Source organism: Spinacia oleracea, chromosome 3 (assembly GCF_020520425.1).
Source record: "Spinacia oleracea cultivar Varoflay chromosome 3, BTI_SOV_V1, whole genome shotgun sequence".
Classification (NCBI taxonomy): domain Eukaryota; kingdom Viridiplantae; phylum Streptophyta; class Magnoliopsida; order Caryophyllales; family Amaranthaceae; genus Spinacia; species Spinacia oleracea.
Genome location: NC_079489.1, coordinates 117,550,302 through 117,574,010, shown reverse-complemented (window position 1 = coordinate 117,574,010; position 23,709 = coordinate 117,550,302). Strand labels below are relative to the sequence as shown.

The 23,709-nt window shown below is 40.6% G+C and overlaps 2 protein-coding genes across 3 annotated transcripts; one reads left to right on the top strand and one right to left on the bottom strand.

Moving 5' to 3' along the window:
- Positions 1-1,285: 1,285 nt before the first annotated feature.
- LOC110791525 (uncharacterized) lies at positions 1,286-2,688 on the bottom strand. Its single transcript, XM_056839577.1, has 3 exons — positions 2,198-2,688; positions 1,556-2,094; positions 1,286-1,320 (listed from the first exon to the last, which is right to left on the bottom strand). The coding sequence occupies exons 1-3, from the start codon at positions 2,686-2,688 to the stop codon at positions 1,286-1,288; spliced, it is 1,065 nt and encodes a 354-aa protein (XP_056695555.1).
- Positions 2,689-10,083: 7,395 nt separating this feature from the next.
- On the top strand, positions 10,084-23,037 carry LOC130470485 (uncharacterized). 2 transcript variants are annotated; one of them, XM_056840702.1, is made up of 8 exons: positions 10,084-10,574; positions 20,628-20,841; positions 20,915-21,255; positions 21,325-21,474; positions 21,546-21,874; positions 21,939-22,088; positions 22,163-22,261; positions 22,341-23,037. In XM_056840702.1, the coding sequence occupies exons 5-8, from the start codon at positions 21,725-21,727 to the stop codon at positions 22,713-22,715; spliced, it is 774 nt and encodes a 257-aa protein (XP_056696680.1). In that variant the 5' UTR covers positions 10,084-10,574; positions 20,628-20,841; positions 20,915-21,255; positions 21,325-21,474; positions 21,546-21,724; the 3' UTR covers positions 22,716-23,037. The 2 variants fall into 2 exon arrangements, 1 of the variants encoding a protein (XP_056696680.1); XR_008930923.1 differs by lacking the exons at positions 21,939-22,088; positions 22,163-22,261; positions 22,341-23,037 and having other exon boundaries at positions 21,546-21,706.
- The last annotated feature ends 672 nt before the right edge of the window (positions 23,038-23,709 follow it).

The following is a 23,709-nucleotide window of genomic DNA, read 5'->3' as shown; positions in this document are numbered from 1 at the left end:
GTTCACGCGTTCTGTCGCAATCGATCCATAAATCGAACAGAACGTATCATGTCCCATAATTTGAGATTCGTTAAATAAAAAGGAGAAATAGCAAAGTCAAAGTGGTTAGTTTTCTGAGAACCGTGACGCACCTCTCAAGGGTGCGTCGTAATGTGTCCCTTTTCGATGATTTAATTGCTTTCCTTGCCCTTTTTATGAACTATTAAACTAACTAAATCTGATTGTTCTATCACGCCTAACAAATATAATATTTTTGGGAAATTGGATTATCATGCTAGGTCCCTTAATGCTATTTAAATCAGATAATCACGATCGATCTAGTATTATATGTTGCATATTGCTAAAATCAACTCAGATTAGTTTAATAGTTAACGCATGTCCCTTCAATTATTTATGCTGAGCTAGTAAGGATATCCTGCCTCTGGAGTTATCGATGAGCGAAGTACTCCTCTCGGTAGTTACAGTCCCCCGAACCCTCAATCTCTACCTTGCGGGTGTATGTTGAGAGATCCCTACACCAGGGATCACAAGGGAACCTACGACCGTCGTGGTCAAACATAATTGCACTCCCTTTATGTCACGATAACCGGGTTTTGTCAGTTTTTCTCATTGTTGTTAAAAACTGAATGGCGACTCCTATATTACTAGTCAATTGGGTGTATACTCACAGGAAATCCGATTACACTTGATTGAATAAAAAGAATCGTCACACCCACGAGGGACGAGGTCACGCATTAGCCTCGTGCTTTTTCGACCCCCTCACAACATGCAAGACGAAATAAAATCCCATTAAGTTTACAAAAATCCCAAAAGGCCCATTGTCGAATTCCCTCCCATTATCACATTGAACATTTTTAACGTCCCTTTCAAATTGAGTGCGGATGAATGCTCTAAATGTTGAAAATGTTGAAAAAAACATGTGATTTTTTGACAAAGCAAATGTCCACAAGAAATTAGAGAAATCATCCAACAACAAAATATAATATCGACGGCCCATAGAGCTTAAAACCGGAGAAGTCCAAAGATCACTATGGATAATGTCAAAAGGCATAAAAGTGTAAGAATTCGAAGAAACAAAAGGCAATTTAACATGTTTTCCAAGAGGACAAGAGGGAAAAACATGCATATTGTGAGTTCGAATACACTCAATGAAATTATTCTTCTTAAGGGAGTCAAAAACAGGAGCTCCCGGGTGGGAAAATGCCATAAAGTAGGTGCTAAAGCAGCAAAAGTGGATGGTGATTGAGCAACATGTTGGGTTATTGGATAGAGGTCTCCCCGACTCTCACACCTCAGTAGGCGCGTCCCCGTCGGAAAATCCTTCACAGAAAACCCAAACGGACCAAATTCCACAGAAATTGAGTTATGAGAGGTGAATTTTCGTACTGAAACTAAGTTTTTCACAATTTGAGGAGCATGAAGCACATTATTGAAGGAAAATGGGGGGTTCGGGGATGAAAATTTGGTATGACCGTACCCATGAATTGGAATTGAATGACCATTACCGACAATAATACCACGATTTTTGCTCTATTAAAATAAGACGAAATGCTACCTTGTGCGGAGGTCATGTGGGAGGTGGCACCGGTGTCCATGTACCAATTTGGATCCGGTGGAGTGATCCCGAGTGTGTACATGGCTGCCTCTATGTCAGTTGGGCTTGGTGCAGTAGCCTGGTAGGCCGAATGTTGGGGCATTGGGCCCAGAATCCCTGCTTGTTGCTGCTGTGGTCTAGACGGCAGATTGGGCCTGACCCAATTGTAAGTGGGATATGGGCTAGGGGGAAGTGTCCGTGGAAGAAACTGCCAAGGAAACTGCCATTGTTGTTGGCTGCGAGTTCCACCGCTGCCCGTGTTCTGACTGCCGGCGTTATGGTCTGACCCACCACCACCGCTGGAGCCGCCGCCACGCTGGGCCTTGCCGTTGTTCCGACCGCCAGATTTATTGTTCTTCCTGTTGTTATTTCCACGGTAACTATTATTATTATAATTATGATAATTATTATAATTACCTTGAGAATTGTTGTTGGCACTGGAACGCTCATCTGATGGCGGGTCATGAGCAACAAAGGGCTGTACCATCCTCTTGTTTCGCCTGTTCTCGGAGGTTTTTCTCAGCCAACCCCAGTTTTGAACGGACCGTTGTAAACTTTGGCAGGTTCTTTTTGTTTTGAATGATCATTGCAAAATCTTTATACGGCTCATTCAAACCTTGAAGGAGCTTAAACACCAACGCATGATCATTGACGGGAGCCCCAACATTGGCAAGTTGATCGACGATACTCTTCAGTTGGTTGCAGTAGGCGTTTGTGGTGGAGAAATCAGCAAGCTTGGTGGTGGTGAATTCGTTGCTGAGAAACAGAGCCCTAGAATGCTTATTATCATGGAAAAGATCAGCGACGCTTTCCCAAGCATGTTCTGCCAAATCATCGTCAATGAGAATGGAGTTGAGAATAACAGTAGAGATTGTGGCATATATCCACTGTAGGACGGGGGCGTCAAGGCGGTTCCATAGGGGGAGGTCAGTCGCCTTGGCCTTTTCATACGCTGCTTTCTTTCCGTCGTCCTTTGGAGGAATAATACGCTCTAGCACGTCATGTACCCGAGCCTGGATTTTAAACAATGCCACCCACGGATTGATATTATCCCGATTCCATATCCAATGTGATAGGGATGAGAGATTTCCCATTGGTGATAGCCAAAGCCGGATGAAATTTGGGAGTTTCAGCCATGGGAACAGCAAGGGAAGGAGAAAGGAGGAAGATGAAGGAATGATGTAGGGCTGCGGAAGCAAAAGGAACGGAGGAAAATCCCTAGTCAATCTGATACCATATTGGAAGATAATTCCTAGACTTATTCCGATGACAATAACTGTCATATATACAAGGCTTTACACGTATATCATTAGCCTATAATTAAGTAATCCCTACTGGATCGATATCAGTACTAGCATGAATGAAAATACTAAAACTGAACCTAGGAATTATCAAATTGTTGAAAATATTAATAAGAAAAGTCTTGTTTATAGCATAATTTATCAATAAATCAAGCAATCCGATCAAAAAAACAAACTTTTTGATTGGATGGGAATGAATGAAAAAATACTGAGCCGTCCCAGCAATCTAGCTATAATTACGTTAACAGAATAATTACAAAATATTTACCAAATAAATATACTTTGACTAATATATTCTATCAAAAACAATCTGGAAGGATGTGGTATAAGCATCGTAGTGAATACCTTGTGAAAGAAGGATTCAAAAACCACCATATTAATCCTTGTGTTTTCATTAAGCGATCCCAGTCAGGATTGCTATCATTGCAGTATATGTGGATGATTTAATTATCATTGGAACTCCAAGAGAAATTGAGCAAACTGCAAAATACTTGATGAAAGAATTTGAGATGAAATATCTGGAAAAACCAAATTTTGTCTTGGACTACAAATTGAGCACTTGAAAGAGGGAATTTTTGTCCATCAATCAAATTACACAAAAAGGGTTCTAAGACGCTTTTACATGGACAAATCACATCCAGTGAATTCCCCTATGGTCGTTCGATCTTTGAATATGAAAGATGACCCATTCAGACCTCGAGATGAAATGAAGAAATTCTTGGTCTTGAAGTACCATATCTAAGTGCAATGGGCGCTTTAATGTATTTAAATAACAATACTAGACCTGATATTGCTTTTTCTGTGAACTTGTTAGCCATGTATAACAATATGCCAACAAAGAGACATTGGAATGGAATAAGGCATTTATTCCATTATCTACGAGGAAAACCAGATCTTGCATTGCTCTACTCTATCAGTCAAGAAAAGATGCCACCCCCATTGGATATGCAGATGTTGGATACTTATCAGATCCACAGAAGGCCAAGTCACAAACTGGATATTTGTTCACTTATGGAGGTACTACAATATCCCGGAAATCAAATAAACAAGCATTGACAGCTACATCATCAAACCATGCGGAATTGATTTCTTTTTATGAAGATGGACGAGAATGTGTATGGCTCAGGTAAATGATCAGTAATATTCAAGAAGGATGTGGGATGAAATCAATAACAGAAAATCCTACCATCATCTACGAAGACAATACTGCATGCATCACACCGGTAATGGTACAACAAAGGAGATCAAACAAAACACATATCAAAAAGTTGTTCTTCACACATGATCTCAAAAAAGAAGGAACGATGAACGCCCAACAAATTCAATCGTGTGACAATCTTGCAGATTTGTTTACCAAATCTCTTCCTTCAAAGAGGTTTGAGTAGTTGGTACATAATATTGGATTGCGTCGTCTTCTTGAGCTATATTAAATTTAGGGGGAGTATTACATGCATTGCACTCTTTTCCCCTTCGATCAGGTTTTTATCCCACCGGTTTTTCTTGACAAGGTTTTTAATGAGGCAGTATGCCAAAGCATATAATCACAAAAGTTGTACTCTTTTCTCTAGCTATGGTCTTTGTCTCTTTGGGTTTTACCAAGCAAGTTTTTTTTTTGAGACATCTAGTACATCGATGGACATTCAAGGGGGAGTGTTAAGAGTCAAAATATTTACACTATGTGAATGTCCAACTTAGAATTTAATGTATGCGCAAAATTTCTTGCCTCCTACACCTACTCTAGGTAAGCTAGCTAGTAGATTAACAATGAATAGTGGTATCACCACTATAAATACCAATGCAATTCTGATCATTTGTGACAACTGAATACGAGTAATATATATGAGTTTTGCAAACTTCCTATCTATTAGTAAAAAAGTAATGTTTATCAAACCCAATCACTCTATCTCTAGCACTAACATCGAATTACTTCCATTTTATTTTATTTTAAAAGAATAACAGTAAGCATAAAATTAGGATATAGTAGTCGCTTAAACACTATACCTTACCTAATCTAAGGAAATGAAATACGAAAACTTGCTGTCAACAAGAGGATTTATATATGGATTTTTGGATAAAATCACTTTTTCAAGTTGCAGTTTTTGAAATAACCACCTTATATGTTTTTTTAAATAACCAGCTTAAACTTTGAAAGTTAAGGAAATCACCACCTAAATCTAACGTCCGTCCAAATTTCCGTTACTAGGCCCCAAAAACAACAACTATGTTATATTTCCCTCCTCTTTTCCTTCCTTCTTCTTCTTTATAAGCACTTCCTCTATTAAAACACCTCTGTCGGAAAAATAAATCTGCAAATTAAATCTATTTCTCTCCCAATTTTTCAAGTACAATTCATCAGCAAACAATTTTCGGCACTTTCCCCAAATTATCAGCATGGTCCGCGTAGGCAAACAGGTAATTTGTGCAAAATTAAAATTAGGGTTCTTAAATTGTAGAATTTGGTGGGTTTTTCAATTTAGGGATTTAAACTCTATTGATTACAACTTTTAACTTTGTTAATTCATAGAAAATTGCCCAAATTCATAGTTTAATCAACCAAATTGCATTAATTTTAATAAATCAATTTTTTAGGGTTACCAAATTAACAAAAGCGGATCTTTTTTTACTAATTAATCCGCAAATTCGAGATTAAGGTTATAGTTTAATACCTTAATCGTCCTTTTCCCACCAACTAAAGCACACACATGGAATTTTTGGTCCCCCCTTGTGACGTCCGACAAGATGCTCTTGGTCCCCACAAATGGATGCTTGGTTCAACTTGGATTCTTGTTGCAGAAAGTGACAGAGATGGAGGAGAGAGAGATTTGAATTGTGTGGTTGAGGTCAAAAAGCACAGAGAATAAATGAGGGAGGAGGGTTATTGTGGGATCTTTTAAGGTGATGACGTGTCACGCGTTTCTCGGAGGTATCAAGTATGAGCTGGCACGATCCTCCGACAACCTGCAAAACAAGAATATTCCCGTAGAATATTCCCTCCGATGCTTAAGTAAGTATGAGATAGAGAGAGAAGTAATTTGTAGAGAGAAGACAAAGAAAAGATAGTTTCAGGTTGGTGGGAATGAATTGATTGCCCCCCTTACCTTGGGATCTGAGCTATTTATAGGGCTAGGGTTTCTTGGGAGTTGATCTCACAACCTTAGCTGCAAGATGTGTTGCCTACTTGGGATTTGGGACACGTGTCCAGGGGTCAAAATGGATGGACCCTTTGCAATTTGGGCCTGGCCACACAGAAAATGGGCTTTTGATAAAAGACATCGTTCTTTTATTGCTTAAGTATGTAGGCTTGAGCCATCTTCCAGGCCTTGGACCCATGGGTCACCTGGAGGTTGGTTGTACTCACCACTCAGCCCTTGGGCCTTATTGTGGAGATATCTAAGCCCACGTCATTTGCCCCTCATGAGGAGTGAAAACGGACGTTAGTTTTTATTGCTCTTGGGTTATCCAGTATGGTAATGACGCGTGGCAGGGGTAATCATTTCTTACCCCTCTATAAATAAGTGACTGCTTCGATTGATTTTCCCCCTCATTTCTAAAAATCATTTGAGAGACACAAGAGAAGGCGATTTCCGGTGTCCAGCAACCACCAGAAGGCACTGTAGCACCACCGTGGTCTTCGAACCCTTGTTCTTGAAGTTCTTCATTTTAGGGGAATTGAATTTCTTTAGAAGTCTCCTTTTTGATCCAACAGGTAATATTACTTTTGAGGAAACGTGTTTGTTGATTTTTTGTTAATTTTGTTCTATTCTCCTGTCTATGATATGTTGACCTGGTCAAAAAATTGAGGACGACGACCTGTTATTTTGACGTCTTCATTTCTCAAGTTATGCCCCTGTCTTGAGCCAATTCTTCATCCTGTGCAGGATATCATGGTGCGAATAGATGAAGAATCATGTTTCGAGGGGGAATCTTCTTCTCCCATGGAGGAGGATGCTCCCATAAATGAGCGTGCCGAGGGGGCGCCAGCGGGCCTGTCCAAGAGTGAAGAAGGTGTAGGGGGTCTTTTTTTGCGTATGTATTGCAATTCCCTACAAGGGGGGCGATTTTTAGAAACCATTGTATTTTTGTACCTCAAAGGAGTCGCCACCAAAAATTGTTTAGGGTCTTGTTTGGAAAGACCGCAAATGACTCTATTAGGATACGACTTGAATCTTCGAAACGGATGAGTGAGATCCGGGCACGGGAACAAGATGCTTATTCCGCGAGCTTTAGAAATTATTCGAGTACGTGACATAACATTTTCGAAAATACCCTAGTTTAGACTATGTGGGTTTGATTTTAGAGCAAATAGAATCTCTAATTGTATGGTGGTCACTTTGCTTTAAAGGTAATTTAAGGGAACCTAAGATCAGTTTGTCCAAGAAATTATCTTTGTTAAGCGTGATGTAACCTTGCATTTTATTGTATGTAGCATGTGCGGTGATGAAAGCAATAAAGCAAATAAAGCAACAACACAATTGTAAATAAGTAAGGAATTAATAAATACAAGACCCCCTAGAAACGGACTAGGAAGTAGGTCCACATTGCCTAGAAGGACTAGGCAAGTAAAGATGCGGAATTGAAATGCGGAATTGAAAGTGCGATATTGAAATTGCAGAATTGAAAGTGCGATATTGAAATTGCGGTATTGAAAGGTGAATAATTGAAATGGAAATATTGAAAGGTGCATAATTGAAATTGCGATATTGAAATTTGTACTTGGGCACATGAGATTCGAACGCCAAGCGGCTCCTTAAAAATAAGTGCGCCCGACACGAATTCAAAGCCAAAAATCTCAACTTGGGAGAAGTTGCTCATCCCAAAGTATCCTAGATTTTGCATATAGAACTTGAACTTGAAAGTTTGAATCTTGAAATATTGAACTTGAAATAATTGAACTTGAACTTGAAATATTGAACTTGTACTTGAAATATTGAAACTTAAGAGACTTGAATCTCAAAGATCGGGCCTTTTAATGTTGAAAAGGTTAGATATTTGATGTGCTCTTATTTTGAAAGGATCCTAGTTTAGGGAAGTAGTCATGAGCAACCCTAAACATTGTGGGATCTTGAAATTTGAAAACTTGAATTTGTATATTGAAAAATGGAGTCTTGAATCTCAAAAGATTAAACCTTTAGAAGCTAAAAAGATGTCATTTTTTATTACTCCATACTTGAAAGTGATTATAGTTCAAAGAAGTGATTGCAAACAACTTTAAACATCCTTGAATCTTGAAAGTTTGCATTTTTGTATTTTGAAAAGTTTGGATTTTGAAATTAAAGATGTATGATTGTTGTAAGTGAAATTTTTAGTAGTAAAAATGCCAACTTGCTAATCATTTTTGAAATAGGAAAATCAAAGAAACATGATTAAATATGGTGGGATTCGGAATTACCTATTTGGGTTTAGGCAAGAATTCCTTTAGAGCTCCCAATTGCTTAGAACTTGAAGTTTGTATGTGTTTTTGAAGGATTTTTTGGACTTGAATTTGAGGCGTAATTTTTGTATTACGACATTGTATATTGAATCTCCCCTTCCCTAAATGCTGGAAATTAGGGGGTATTTATAGGAAAAATGGCTGGAAAACGCCAGCCATTGCCATCGCAACACGCCAAACCAGCGCTCGGCGCTGGTGACGTGGCATGAGTGCTGCCAAAACAAGGACGCGGACTCCATCCTTGATTTGTCTTGTATTGATGTACCTTCATACGAATAGTACGATGCTTGGCACGTAGTGTTTGCTTGGAGGTTAAGACTCGATTTTGCGTCTTAAAACAAGCTGTTTCGGGTTTTGAATTCCGGTTGTACGGGACGGGGCCCGGCTTACTCGGTTTTGTGGGTTGGCGCCCGAATTTGACTTGCCTTATATGATTTTGAGTGGGAAAGGCTTAGTAAAACCAATGGAGTGGTCTACTAGATGAGATTGTACTTGAATTTTGAAATTGGTTTTTGAAAATTGTATTTTGTACCGAGTTCCGGGAGGGGAACGACCTCGGAGATTGGATTTTGGATCTTGTATTATGGAGATGTTCTTAGCAATTGGGATTTCCGCACGGAGTTTCTCCAGCCGCCTAGTAAGGATAATGGTATCGTCATCATCTCAGAGGGGAGACACAAATTAGGTGTCTACAGAAGGTCACCTTCATCCTTGCGACATCTTCCCCCTTCAGACGTGTCTGCATTATCTAACCGAGCAGGGAGCTGATTATGGGGCATCTTTGAACTTGGGCTCTGAATACAAATTCTGCATGCCAGCCGACATGGATTGCACCGGCTTTGGTTTGGTGGAGGGGAGTTTGCCGTGTACAGCTCCTTTTTAAAACTGGGCATGAGATTTCCCCCTCACCCTTTTGTGGTGGAGGTACTGGACGGGTTCAACATAGGGATGAACCAGATGTCTCCCAACTCCTGGGCCGGCGTGTTTGGATACATTGCCAGGTGTGAACTTGATGGCATCACCCTTCTTTCCTAGCGTTTCTCAGAATAGCTTCAATGTCCAAAGTTCCTCAGGCCGCCGAGGGTTGCCTAGCCCTTAGTTATAAGGGAGCATACAGGACGGTCATGGGCAAGGCGTCCAAATGACACTATTGGAAAGAAGTGGGTTGTTATTAGAACTACTGATCTGGAGATGTGTAGCCGAATGAGGCGGTGGACGCTTCAACCCAACTTTGTTTGAAGAAGTGGTTCCTTTCCTCCGGTTTCTGCCGCCCTTTAGAAACGGATTTCGTCCCTTTTCAAGGCCAAGCCGCTCACAGTAGGAACCAAGACGGCCTATATACCTGAGGGGTGGTTGCCTCATTTGGATCAGTTGGACGATCCTATCTTCCTCTCGGATGTGGTCTTGTGTCCGTATATGCCGAGAGGTAATACTTTGTAACCAGAGTCTTTCGTTGTCCCCCCTTTTTTATGTTTTCTTGACGTCTTCCTCTTTTTTCAGACGAGGCCATGGAGAAGCTGGACGACGCAGCCAAGGGCCGAGTGGACATGTCGTCCTGGCTGGCTGAGGTGCTTGATGCAAGTACCTTCCAGGCACTGCAACGTCAGAAGGCCGCTAAGCAGGCCGACCCGGAGCAGGCCGTCCAGCAGCCTGTGTAATATCCCGGTTTTAACACGTGTTTTTATTAAAAGCTAATTATAATTATTAGCTTGACTATATTGTAAAATTATCTTTATTAAAATATATTGTATAATTATTTGTGTATAGCTAGTTGGTGTTTGTGATTTACATGATTTTACCAAATAACGAAAAAAAAAAAAAATCTTGTCTCTTACTATTTCCTGTTGCGTGGCATTAATTAGAGATAGCAAATGTTTTGCTGTCAAAATAATGAAACCCCAACACTATTAAAGTGACAACATCCAAATTGGGGTTTTAAAAATGTTCTTGATCTTGATCAAAGCTATCTTACTCCGTTCTTATGTTTCGATTTCTTCAAAAAGATGTTAAGCATTTCCAACCAACTTCCGTCAACCTGCCACCACCTTCTGCCGGTGATCCCTTCGGTGCTGCGCCACCACTGCTCAACCACCTATATCGGCTTCCCTTTCTCCATCGTCCACCGTCCACCATCCACCGCCGAGGTGTTGGAGCTGCTACCCCAACTTTCTTTGTTCTTGTTTCCTCTGCCACTTCTATATATGTCGTTGTTGCTATTGATGGTTGAGCCTTCTTCTCAGACTGCAAAGTAAAAGTCTATCTTTAAACCCATTTCTTTGTTTATTCTCTTCATTAAATAAAAGCCCAAAGTTTTAGAAGTCATAATCTTCTCTTCCTTCAATTCACGTAAAGCAACTCCTTTATCATACTTAAAATGAGTTGATTTTAATTACAAAAAGGGACTTTTAAATCAAGATTTTATTCATTTGGTTACTAATATTGGGATTTTAGTGTTAATTAGGACGATGAACTATAAAAGTTTGAGAATTGTGAATAAGGTACTTGGATAAATATTATTGTTGGAGTTATAGTTTCCTAAATGAGATTATGGAGGAAGGCTCAAGTATTTTAGTCCTTACTTCATATATGGATGATTCTAGTTATTGGTTTATTGTTTAACTATGGAACGATGAACATGGGAAAATGGTGGATTATATTAACAGAGGATCATTTTTGGAATATAAGATAGTGATCGAGGTAATTTTTATGTCCAGCATTTAAGTCTACATACCTGTATGTGTTAATGTGTATATGTAGATAAGTGTGTGCATACTTGTACATTGAGAGTATTACTCCCATTGGTTATTTTAATTTTCTTGTCTGAATTTAGATTGATAGTTGAATTGTATTGGATGATATGAACAGGTATTAGTCTGTGAATAAATGAGTAGTTTATGATTGAATAATAGTTTATAAACAATGATTGAAATGATTGTAACCTAGAAAAAGTCATTTGATCGACACTAGTGTTTGTGATGGAATATTTTGAGTTGGATAAATGGTTTTTAAAATGTACTAAGAAAGTATAATAGAAATTGTGAGGAGAAACTTTTTGAAGGTTGGAGCTTGGAGTTTGAGGTGATTTTGGGATTTATGGATATATTGATTTTTGTCGTATGGAAACTCGAAATTAATTACCGCCGTATGTGGCAAGATGATAAACCGTCCTCGTCTCTAGTGTGACTGTTCAGGGACTCCCGGGTCACGTAAAAGCTAGAGTTGGGGGGGTGTGCACACTAGAGGTTATTGAAAATAGTTGGCCAACGAAGATTGAATGTACTGTCAGGGGCTCCCGGGTACATTTCAAATAGACTGTCAGGGTCTCTCGGGTCTATTTATTGTTCAGTAGATTGTCAGGGGCTTCCGGATCTACTTAGGAATGGAAATTTTCAAAAATTTGGAATAGAAGGGTGGTGTTTATATGATTAAGAGAAGAGATTTAATACCAAACTATTAGTAATGTCAAATACTCAACTAAACTACTAACCTCAGTTTGTTTCATCTTTTGTTATTCAATGTCCCTTGGAACAATATATCTTGAATTTCATATATATTTGCTATTTGTGTATTATTTTTGTTCCTTAAATATAATACTAAGTTTTGTCAATGTTGTATTAAAGTAGACTTATGGTACTTTGCCTACATGAATAGTTCTTGTTTGTGTTTGTTGCTTGTGTTGTTTTCCTATTTAAGATTAAACCCCGTGCGTTTTCAAATATAACTTAATTTGTTTTCGAACAATAAATGCTAATATATGATATGTGTAAATGATTTTCAAAATAAAAAACTGTTTGACGGGGTGGAGTAATATTACTGAGTTTTCCACTCATTTTGGAATTTTTGTTTGTTTATATTCTTCATTTTGTTAAACAGGTTTATCGAGGCTTAAGCTGAATTCAAAAGAAGCTTGATTGTATTCAATGGATTTAAATTATGTGTTATATATTAAGGTTGTATTCATTTAGTATATGAATTGGTGTAAGTTTAATTGTGAGGTCAAATGTTTACCCACATGTCTTAGGATAGAGTTTAATAAGGTTAATTTTCCCGCTGCGTGTTAAGAGCTAATTGTGATATTTAAGGGTTAAGTGTTTTCTTTAACAGCTCGAAAGATTGGGCTGTTACACATGGTATCATAGCCGACCTGCGACTGTATGCCGAGCCATTTTATGACTTGGCTACATAACAGGGAAAAAGATCTTTGGGATTGATTGGTTGTTATTGAGGTTATTATATGCTAAGGGTTGAGCATTGAAATTTGGAACTGAGCTTTCATGTGATATAGTTGATAAAGGTTTGTATTGTAACTACTAAGTTGAGGATGCTAGTATGAGTTTCGAGTATTCATGAATATTAGGTTGGTGATATATTGGAGATATACATATGAGTTAGCTAACGGTTTATTTGAGAAAATAGTTATTTAGATGATCAATTAAATTGGTTATTGTCCATGTGAGATTAGACTTACTTTGATTTGGTGATAATTATAAAAAGGATTTTTCGTTGGTTTATTATTTTCTATTAACCTTAAGTTTTCTTTCTTGAATTTGTTCCCGGCGATGATGATGAATGAGGCATTCTAGGGGCCTTGTATTTATTTTGGGGTTTTTGCTTTTGAGGCGCCTCGCTTAATGACGCTATGTGCATAATTTGTAATTATGACTGACTTATTGGAATGACTAGGCGTCTTTAAACGTTTTTGTTCTTTGTTTTATCTTATTTTCCGTTCCTGTTTATTAGTTATGATGTTGGTTAGTTCAACATTTATAGTCGATTTATAGCCGACGCCCCTAAATAGGGACGGCAATTATTTGCCTTGGTCGATCTTTATTGCCAAGGTCTTTAGCTACTTCATATAGCTGTTGAAAAATGTGTATCCCCTTTGTTCTAGGTGATCAGCCTAGTGAGGGTACTAATCTGGGCCACTTCTTAGGTCTTTAAACGACTAGTCTTTAATTCTTAAGAGAATGTTATTGTCTGGGCCTCTTTAGGAGATTGGATAACGTATTTGACACAAATAAAGATTCCCTAGCAAGGCCGGCTTGCAGGGAGATTTTTCATTTAAAATTCATTAAGCCGTGCTACATGATGCGTCTATAGCGTGGATGTCTTCATTCTTACAAAATGTTCATTCATTAATCAAGATAACATAGACGTCAATTTTAGAAAAAGTATTTCTTCAGGTTGTCCGCATTCCAGGTACGTAAAATCGGACACCCCTGCATATCTTGGATCCGGAAGGTTCCGTCTCGAACTTCCTCATAGATCTCGTATGGACCTTCCCAGGTAGGGGTGAGTATCCCTTGTTCATTAGCGCGTCCAACGGCTTCCATCTTCCTTAGCACAAAATCTCTAACCTTTAAGATTCTTCTAGAGACCCTTTTATTATACTCTCTAGTCATTCGGAGTTTGTATAGTTGCTGGCGTAGAGCCGCATTCCCTCTGGTTTCTGGTAGGAAATCCAAGGCCTCCTTCATCATTTCCCAATTGGTATTTTCATCAAATAACATGACGCGCAGAGTTGGTTCACACATTTCAATTGGTAGGACGGCTTCAGCTCCATATGCTGGCCCATATCCCACAAATGTCTTCTTGAGGTAATCCAGGCTCCGAGTTTTCACTTGGCTGTGCAAGGTGAAGCACAGGCTTCTGGTTATGAAAGATTCCCTCTACCTCAAAAGGGCCCACAACATGGAAAAGAGTTTCTTGATTGTCCTCGAGAGCCCTTATGCGAGCCTCAACTTCCTCAACACGTTCATAGAGCTCTGCTACACCTGCTGCTAGTGAAGTCATCTTGAATAGGATTCTAAGAGGAGGAGTCCGAGCACCTATTTAGCACATGATTTTGAACCTTAGAACTTGAACTTCCCGACACATGATATGATATGCATGTAATGAATGAGACCTAGACTTGACTCTAAGTGCTACTCCGAAGATTCGGGATTTTGGATTTTTGTACTTGTATTCGGGGTTTGCAACCCGTTGGAAGTGTTTGAGAGGAGCCTTCATTCTTTTGTGGAAGTTGACTCTTTGTACTAGAACTTGGAATATCGAAAGAATATTTCGACATATTGGACCTTGGACTATTTTAGGGGAATTTCAACCCGTTGAGAATTTTGAAATTGGACTTGTACTGGGAGATTGAGTTTTGTATTATTTCAAGGGAATTTCAACCCGTCAATATTTTAGGGGAATTTCAACCCGTCGGACTTGGAATATTTGAAGGGAATTTCAACCCAATTGAAAGGGAATTGATTTTGTATTATTTAAAGGGAATTTCAACCGGTCAATTTTTTAGGGGAATTTCAACCCGTTGATAGAACTTGGAATATTTTAGGGGAATTTCAACCCAAGAATAGGATGCGAAATTTGAACTTGTACTATTTCAGGGGATTTTCAACCCATTGGAAAGTTGGACTTGTATTATTTCAGGGGATTTTCAACCCATTGGAAGTATTTGGAAATGGGGTTTGTATTATTTCAGGGGATTTTCAACCCGTTGGAGAATTGGAACTTGTATTATTTCAGGGGATTTTCAACCCATTTGACAATTGGAATTGTATTATTTCAAGGGATTTTCAACCCATTGGAAATGTTTGGGATTTTGAATTTGATAGTAATGGAAAGCAAGGATTTGTAGCTCGAAAATGATTTTGAAGTTTGAATTTGATTCGAAGTTTGAACTTTGAAATGGAAAAGACACACTTTTGTATATAGAATGTTAAGCTTTGAATATGGAAAATCCGGCATTATGCCGCCATGAATTCGAGACATTGAATTTGGGAATTTGAAAGTCCGGCATTATGTCACCGTGGACTTGGAATTATGCCATCATGGATTTGGAATCGGAAGCTTCGAATGTAGGACTTGAGATTTGAAAGTTTGGAATTTTTGAACTTCGAACTTGAGGTTTGGAATATGGAATGGAAAAGTCGGCATTACGATGGTATGAATTTGGAACTTGAAACTTTGAGTATAGGACTTGAAACTCGAAAGATGGGATTTGAGGTTTGAAAGATTGAGTCAAAAAGGTTGGCATTACGCCGGTCATGAGTTTAGACATTTGAACTTGAGGTTTTGAAATTGGAATTTGGCAACTCGAACTTGAGGTTTGAAGACTTGAATGTTTGAAGTAGAAAATCCAGCATGACGCCGTTGGATTTGAGTTTTGAACTTGGAATTTGAAATTTTGACTAGAAAATCCGGCATTATGACGCCGTTGGATTCGAGTTTTGAACTTGAAATAGGAGTTTTGACTAGAAAATCCGGCATTATGGCGACGTTGGATTGAATCTTGACTTGAAACTCGAAACTCGAAATTTGAATTGGAAAATCCGGCATTATGACGCCGTTGGATTGAATCTTGATTTGAAACTCGAAACTCGAAATTTGAATTGGAAAATTCGGCATTATGACGCCGTTGGATTTGAATTTGAAAATTGAGGTTTGGACTAGAAAATTTGGACTTGAAACTCGAAATTTGGACTAGAAAATCCGGCATTATGACGCCGTTGGATTTGAGTTTGAATTTGAGACTTGAGGTTTGAAATGGAAAATCCGGCATTATGACGCCGTTGGACTTGAACTTGAATTTAAAATTTGAGGTTTGAAATGGAAAATCCGGCATTATGACGCCGTTGGATTTGAACTTGAATTTGAAATTTGAGGTTTGAAATGGAAAATCCGGCATTATGACGCCGTTGGATTGCATTTTGAATTTGGAATTTGGAATTTGGACTCGAAAATCCGGCATTATGACGCCGTTGGATTGAGTTTTGAATTTGGTATTTGTGCGTGAGGCGCGTTTGAGGGTTTTGAATCAAATGGAGTGGCACCCCTAAACGACCTTAAATCGGCGATTTAGATGCATGAGGTTTGAATGATGCTCCTAGGGGGTTGGTTTCCTAGTTGGAGGCTAATTGGTTTTGGCAAGCTAGAACTCGAGGTTAGCCATTCACGCGTGCAAAGACGCCCACACAATGCACAGTAGCACGTTGTCACACTAATCATGAATATGAATGCGACATGCAAAGTTCTCAACCTAAGGTCAGTCTAAGTTTTGTATGATGCAAGTGGTCGGCTTAGGGTGTCAAAAAGGTACTTGACTAAGAGACTGATCCGGTGACAACTTGCATATCCGCCTAAGGGACGTGTGTGTCGGCAGACGGCCTCCATACTTGACATCGGGAATGTCAAACAAATGCCAAGTTTCGGTAGCCGCGGAAATGGTCACACACTTTGGTCGGGAACCGTATGGAGAGTCACCATTTCGTTGCCCCCGGGGCTAGCCCGAATGTAGAACACATCCGTTTTGGCAAGGTAGAAATTCATTTTGCACAATATGGTTTTCAAAAAATGCATGAAATGCCTAGAAATTAAATTTTGAAATCGTACTCGAATTTGTATTTGTAAAGCTCGTTTTTCGACATTCGTTCACGAGGTTTGGGAGCGTCCTTCCAGATTCAAAAATAGACTAACTCCCAACACGAAAAGTTGAGCAAAAGTGGGCGACAAGCCAATGTGAGCCACTGTCCTGGATGCAGGAAATGGCATTGGGCGCAGGTGGCTGCGCCTTGCGCCAGTGCTGGCATCCAGTACTTAAGCGGATCAGTGGCTTGCTGCTCGAAATCTGCTCGCATTTTCGAAATTGAAATTAGAAAATTCCCCAGTTGAGTCGCCAGAATTGTAGGGGGTCTTTTTTTTGCGTATGTATTGCAATTACCTACAAGAGGGGGCAGTTTTTAGAAACCATTGTATTTTTGTACCTCGAAGGAGTCGCCACCAAACATTGTTTAGGGTCTTGTTTGGAAAGACCGCAAATGACTCTATTAGGATAAGACTTGAATCTTCGGAACGGATGGGTGAGATCTGGGCACGGGAACGAGATGCTTATTCCGCGAGCTTTAGAATTATTCGAGTACGTGACATAGCATTTTCGAAAATACCCTAGTTTAGACTATGTGGGTTTGATTTTAGAGCAAATAGAATCTCTAATTGTATGGTGGTCACTTTGTTTTAAAGGTAATTTTAGGGAACCTAAGATCGGTTTGTCCAAGAAATTATCTTTGTTAAGCGTGATGTAACCTTGCATTTTATTGTATTTAAAATGTGCGGTGATGAAAGCAATAAAGCAAATAAAGCAACATCACAATTGTAAATAAGTGCGGAATTAGTAAATACAAGACCCCCTAGAAACGGAATAGGGAGTAGGTCCACATTGCCTAGAAGGACTAGGCAAGTAAAGATGCGGAATTGAAATGCGGAATTGAAAGTGCGATATTGAAATTGCGGAATTGAAAGTGCGATATTGAAATTGCGGTATTGAAAGGTGCATAATTGAAATTGCAATATTGAAAGGTGCATAATTGAAATTGCGATATTGAAATTTGTACTTGGGCACATGAGATTCGAACGCCAAGCGGCTCTTTAAAAATAAGTGCGCCCGACATGAATTCAAAGCCAAAAATCTCAACTTGGGAGAAGTTGCTCATTGCAAAGTATCATAGATTTTGCATATAGAACTTGAACTTGAAAGTTTGAATCTTGAAATATTGAACTTGAAATAATTGAACTTGAACTTGAAATATTGAACTTGTACTTGAAATATTGAAACTTAAGAGACTTGAATCTCAAAGATCGGGCCTTTTAATGTTAAAAAGGTTAGATATTTGATGTGCTCTTATTTTGAAAGGATCCTAGTTTAGGGAAGTAGTCATGAGCAACCCTAAACATTGTGCGATCTTGAAATTTGAAAACTTGAATTTGTATATTGAAAAATGGAGTCTTGAATCTCAAAAGATTAAACCTTTAGAAGCTAAAAATGTGTCATCTTTGATTACTCCATACTTGAAAGTGATTCTAGTTCAAAGAAGTGATTGCAAACAACTTTGAACATCCTTGAATCTTGAAAGTTTTTTGTATTTTTGAAAAGATGTATGATTGTTGCAAGTGACATTTTTAGTAGTAAAAATGCCAACTTGCTAATCATTTTTTAAATAGGAAAATCAAAGAAACATGATTGAATATGGTGGGGTTCGGAATTACCTATTTGGGTTTAGGCAAGAATTCCTTTTAGAGCTCCCAATTGCTTAGAACTTGAAGTTTGTATGTGTTTTTGAAGGATTTTTTGGACTTGAATTTGAGGCGTAATTTTTGTATTACGACGTTGTATATTGAATCTCCCCTTCCCTAAATGCTGGAAATTAGGGGTTATTTATAGGAAAAATGGCTGGAAAACGCCAGCCATTGCCAGCGCAGCACGCCAAACCAGCCCCCGGCGCTGGTGACGTGGCATGAGTGCTGCCAAAACAAGGACGCGGGCTCCGTCCTTGATTTGTCTTGTATTGATGTACCTTCGTACGAATAGTACGATGCTTGGCACGTAGTGTTTTCTTGGAGGTTAAGACTCGATTTTGCGTCTAAAAATAAGCCGTTTCGGGTTTTGAATTCCGGTTGTATGGGACGGGGCCCGGCTTGCTCGATTTTGTGGGTCGGCGCCCGAATTTGACTTGCCTTATATGATTTTGAGTGGAAAAGGCTTAGTAAAACCAATGGAATGGTCTACTAGATGAGATTGTACTTGGATTTTGAAATTGGTTTTTGAAAATTGTATTTTGTACCGAGTTCCAAGAGGGGAACGGCATCGGGGATTGGATTTTGGATCTTGTATTTTGGAGATGTTCTTAGCAATTGGGATTTCCGCACGGAGTTGCTTCAACCGCCTAGTAAGGATAATGGTATCGTCATCATCCCAGATGGGAGACACAAATTAGGTGTCTACAGAAGCCCCCACTTTGACTGAGCGTTCGGTTAGGAAAGCGCAAGTCAAAGTATTTTGAAAGGGACGGAGAATGATCAAGATGTTCTGCAATCAAGACCACTCTTTGTACGCCGGTACTTGCACAAAACAGGCGTTAGAAAAAAAAGGATAGAGTCTACCTCCGTTCGGCTGTGACGACTCCGGTTTGTACTTGTACTGTTCTTCCGCCATCGGTTCGGACGGAGCTTGGCATCGAAAATTTTGAATCTTGAATTTTAAAATCTTGAATTTTGAATTTTTGAATCTTGAATTTTTGAATTTTAAACACCCGGAGTTAATCCGTTGGGGATGTACTTTGCTAGGGATAAGAGCTTTTTACCGGCCCTTAAGATTTTGAAATTTCGGCTGACTTTCTTGGAGCTTGGGTCCGTTGGGAGTGGAACGCCTGAGTCGTTGTATTTTTTGGAATTTGTATTCTTGAAATATTCATCTGTTTGTACTTGGAGATACGGGTGTATACCCGCATTTTCGAAAGATGCCCTGATGCGACACTTGATGCTTGGTGCGGAAGACTGTAGCAGTAAAGGACGTGCAATCAGCACGGGAGACCGCATGCGACAGATTCTGCGCATGCAGCAGGCAGCGCCCAACGCGGGCCTCGGCGTTTGGCGCGGGGTCGAGCTATAAAAGCTCCCCTTGCCATGCCATTTTGAGGCACACTCTCTTGAATTCTTTGCTCTTCTCTTTCAATGGTCGATTAAGGTCTTCCCTTGGTCTTGTTCTTGCCTTGTCCATGTAAGTATTTCATGTTTTTGCTTATGAAATAACTCTAGGATTGCATGTAGTTTTGATTTTCTTGTACTTTGAGATACTTGTTAGTATGATGCTTGCATGATAGTAGGCTTCTTGAATCTTGTAGAAAATTGTTTGATAGCCACTCTAACTTGAACGGTTGGAACTTGTAGATTTGAATTTTTTGAAAATTTTCTTGAATGTTGTACCTGGTATTTGTAGACAGTAGTCTCACTGGTGACCTTGCGGGGTCTCAAGAGAGAATAGGCTAGGATGCCTAGATATTGTTTATAGAGTTTTGAAATGCTGGCTTCGACATGGGTAGCCTAGGCGTTGGTGTTGAACTTGTGTACCTGCTTCGGCGTGAATAGCCTAGGCGTTGGTGTAAAATTTGTATACCTGCTTTGGCGTGGATAGCCTAGGCGTTGGTGTAGAATTTGTATACCTGCTTCGGTGTGGATAGCCTAGGCGTTGGTGTAGAATTTGTATACCTGCTTCGGCGTGGATAGCCTAGGCGTTTGTGTAGAATTTGTATACCTGCTTCGGCGTGGATAGCCTAGGCGTGGGTGTAGAACTTGAATTTTGAACTAGAGGTCCCTGGCTGAATTAGTACTGCCACTGGGGATTTTTTGAATTTTTGACTTTGTACCGGCTAGTATAGGATAGCCTCTGATTTTTTATTTTTGCACGGGCTAGTATAGGATAGCCCCCAGTTTAGAATTTTGACACTTTGTACTCTACTTGATTTAGTATGCCTCGTCATACTCGGAGGAAGCTCGCCGAATTTTCGGTGGTTCGAGCTGCTGAGGAGGACGCTTCGGACGATGAAGCGGCTGCGATAAATGCTCCGGATGGGGGTATGATTCCCCCGAGAGCACCCACTTTTGTTGGTACTGGCTGGAGTCGTTCCGATCTGGTGTTTCAACCGGAGTTTCACTTGTCTCAGCGGCCTCGCGCTGGCTTGGTGAGTCTTGTACTTTGCTTTGAATTTGTATTTTGTACTTGTATGGGTTTTGAGCTGATTCGTTCATCTGTAGGCTGATGGAGAGCCGTTTCGCACATTCTGGTCCTTGGCGGAGCTTCAGAAGGCTTTTGCAGCCATCCGTGCGGACGAGGAGGCCATGGAGATCTGGTTGCAGACGGGCCTGGTTGACTTCTGGCGTGCCATGGGAGGTACTTCGAGGAGAATGGGGATCAAACCCCGGCTATGGGCTTTGTTAGAGCGGTGGTGGGATACCACCAACACTTTTCATATGGCATGGGGGGAGATCACCATTACCCCTTTTGAGTTTTCCATGATTACGGGTTTTCCTTTTTCTGAGAGGAATGTGACCCATGATTCGGAGCTGACGTGGCTGCTCTGTGGAGTGTGCTGGAGGTATTGAAGACTCCTTGTACTTGTATGTTTGTATTTGAACTTGACTGATGTTTTGCTTGCTTTTGAAAGATTTGGATATATGAGCACTTTCCGACTTTGGCGCCAGATCGTACTGGAGATGCGGCTTACCCGTATGCTGCTTCTTGGATAGGAGCGGTGCGCAGGAGGGTGCCTCTGGCGGCCTCCCGCAGAGCTTGGAGAGTTCTACCTGCTGATGAGGTAATAGTTTTGTACTGTTTTGCTCTTTTGTATTTGTATTTGTACAGGTGCCTGAGTTGTCTGCTTTGCAGGTGGTGTGGCGCCCTTTTACCAATGCGCCTGTACCTGCCTCGGCTGCTCGCGCCCATTTCTTGTCTGGACGGCGCGTTTTGCTCCCAGGGGTGTACCGCCACATGTGGATGTGGGGGAGCGAGTGTCCCTTCAGCACAATTCAGGGAATAGGTTTGTCCCCAAGGACCCACCGGAGTCCATGCTGGCGCCGGATGAAGATCTTGCCCGGCTCTATGTGAATGCTAGGGGCGATGCTATTTGCTGCTCTTGGAGGGAATTTGTACAAAGGAAGGGTAGCTATGACGACTTCCTGAGGAGGCTGGCTCCACCAGTACACTTCGTACTGCCGGTGAGCTTTTGAACTTGTATTCTTGTATTCTTGTATGATTGGATGATTGTATGATTATATGTAGGAGGAGGAGGTTGATCCTGAGGACATTCCCCATGCTGATAGGATCCTCCGCTATGAGAACTCGGACGGGGAACAGGTGGAGGTGACCATTCCTGTAGCTTCTCCTCCGCACCGGAGATCGTATGATGCTGTACCTGAGCATTATGCCGTTGTAAGTACTGTTGCATTTTCTTGAAACTGATTGTAATCTTGTATTTGGGAATTGATCTTGAATTTTGTATGCAGGCGCCTCGGGTGAGAGTGCGTCGCTGGATGCTCTTGATTGATTCCTGGAAGAGGTATTGTGCCAAGCTGACCCAAAAGCTTTCTGGCCGGGATAGAGAGGTGCATATCTTGATTTTGAAATTTGTATTCTGGAAACTTGAGCTTGGATGTTGATTCTTGAAATTTGTATTTTGTATAGGAGCGCCGTCGAGATCGTAGAGGATCCGTTGACAGGGAGCCAAAGGGAGAGACTTTCTCGAGGCAAAAGGGACCGAGCTTGGACCTAGGACAGGGGTCCGGTGCTGGTGTTCGTCAGAGGCATTCGGATGCTGATCGGGAAGCTGCCCCTTTTGTACACGCTGATCCTACCAGGCATTCGTTTGGAGGTGCAAGCAGTTCGAGGCCCTTTGTTTCTCCTCCCGGTTACTACTTCGGAGGGAGTGGTCCTCAGCCTTGGGGTGCGGATTCATGGGCTTACTATGCGGAGATGGAGAGGATGCGTCAGGCTCACATGTTTGCGCTGTACCAGTTCATTGCGATGCCGCCGCCTTATCAGTATCCTTCTCCTCAGTAGGGAGTTCATCTCTCTCCTGGCACTCTTCGTATCTCGGAGCAGGATCCTAGTACCCCTGGAACAGAGCTGGATCGGGATCTGGAGCGCCTTAGGAGGCGAAACAGGGACAAGGAGCCTGTGGTGGACGTTACAACTGATGATGACTCGGACTAACCCTGCATGGTAGCGAGTTCTAGCTTGCCTGGGTTGTTTTTGTATAGGCTGGGTTGTATTTGTATGGATTTGTATGGTTAGGAACTTGAATTTTTGTATGGTTGTATGGTTTTGAACTTGAATTGGTTTGGAATTTTTTTGAAGATTGGCTTTTGTATGTTTGAATGTTTGAAATTGTATGCGTTGTGTGTGCCTTGAAATTTGTAGCTATATGCATGCATGGAAAATTTGCAAAGAATTTTGAAAAAATTTGCCCATTTTTTCGGGTGTATATACCCACTATTAGCCCCCACTTTGACTAAGGTTTTTTGGTGAGCAAAAGCGCAAGTCAAAGTATATTCAACTTTTGCTATGCATATGCAGATTCGACTTAGGACGCCGATCTAGGACTTCGAATTTTGAATAATTGAAACCGAAATCTGCCCGAAGCGTTGATCCGGACTGCTTGAAATTGCGCGGCTTACGGCTTTGGAATCTTGAATAATGGAGGTTTTTACTTTGCTGTCCGAAATACTAAAGAGTGTGTACTTGGAGTCATAAAAGAGGACGGTGGCCTCGTCCTTCGCTGCAGGCCCCTGCGCCTAGCGCAGGACATGGCGCCTGGCGCCAGTGTGCTGTCGTGCAAGCCGACTCTTGTATAAATAGGGAGTATTTCGGAACATTTCTTGCATCAATCCTTCCCTGCTATTCCTTGTATAATTTTTCCTCATGAAAAAGAAGAGAGAAAATGGCTATGTCCTTTGAAAATGCCTTGAACTCGTGGCTTGGTTCGCTAGGCAAATTGGAGAAAAGGGAGCTTGATGGCATGCATCTTGGGGTGCTCGCCTCATTCCGGTTTTTA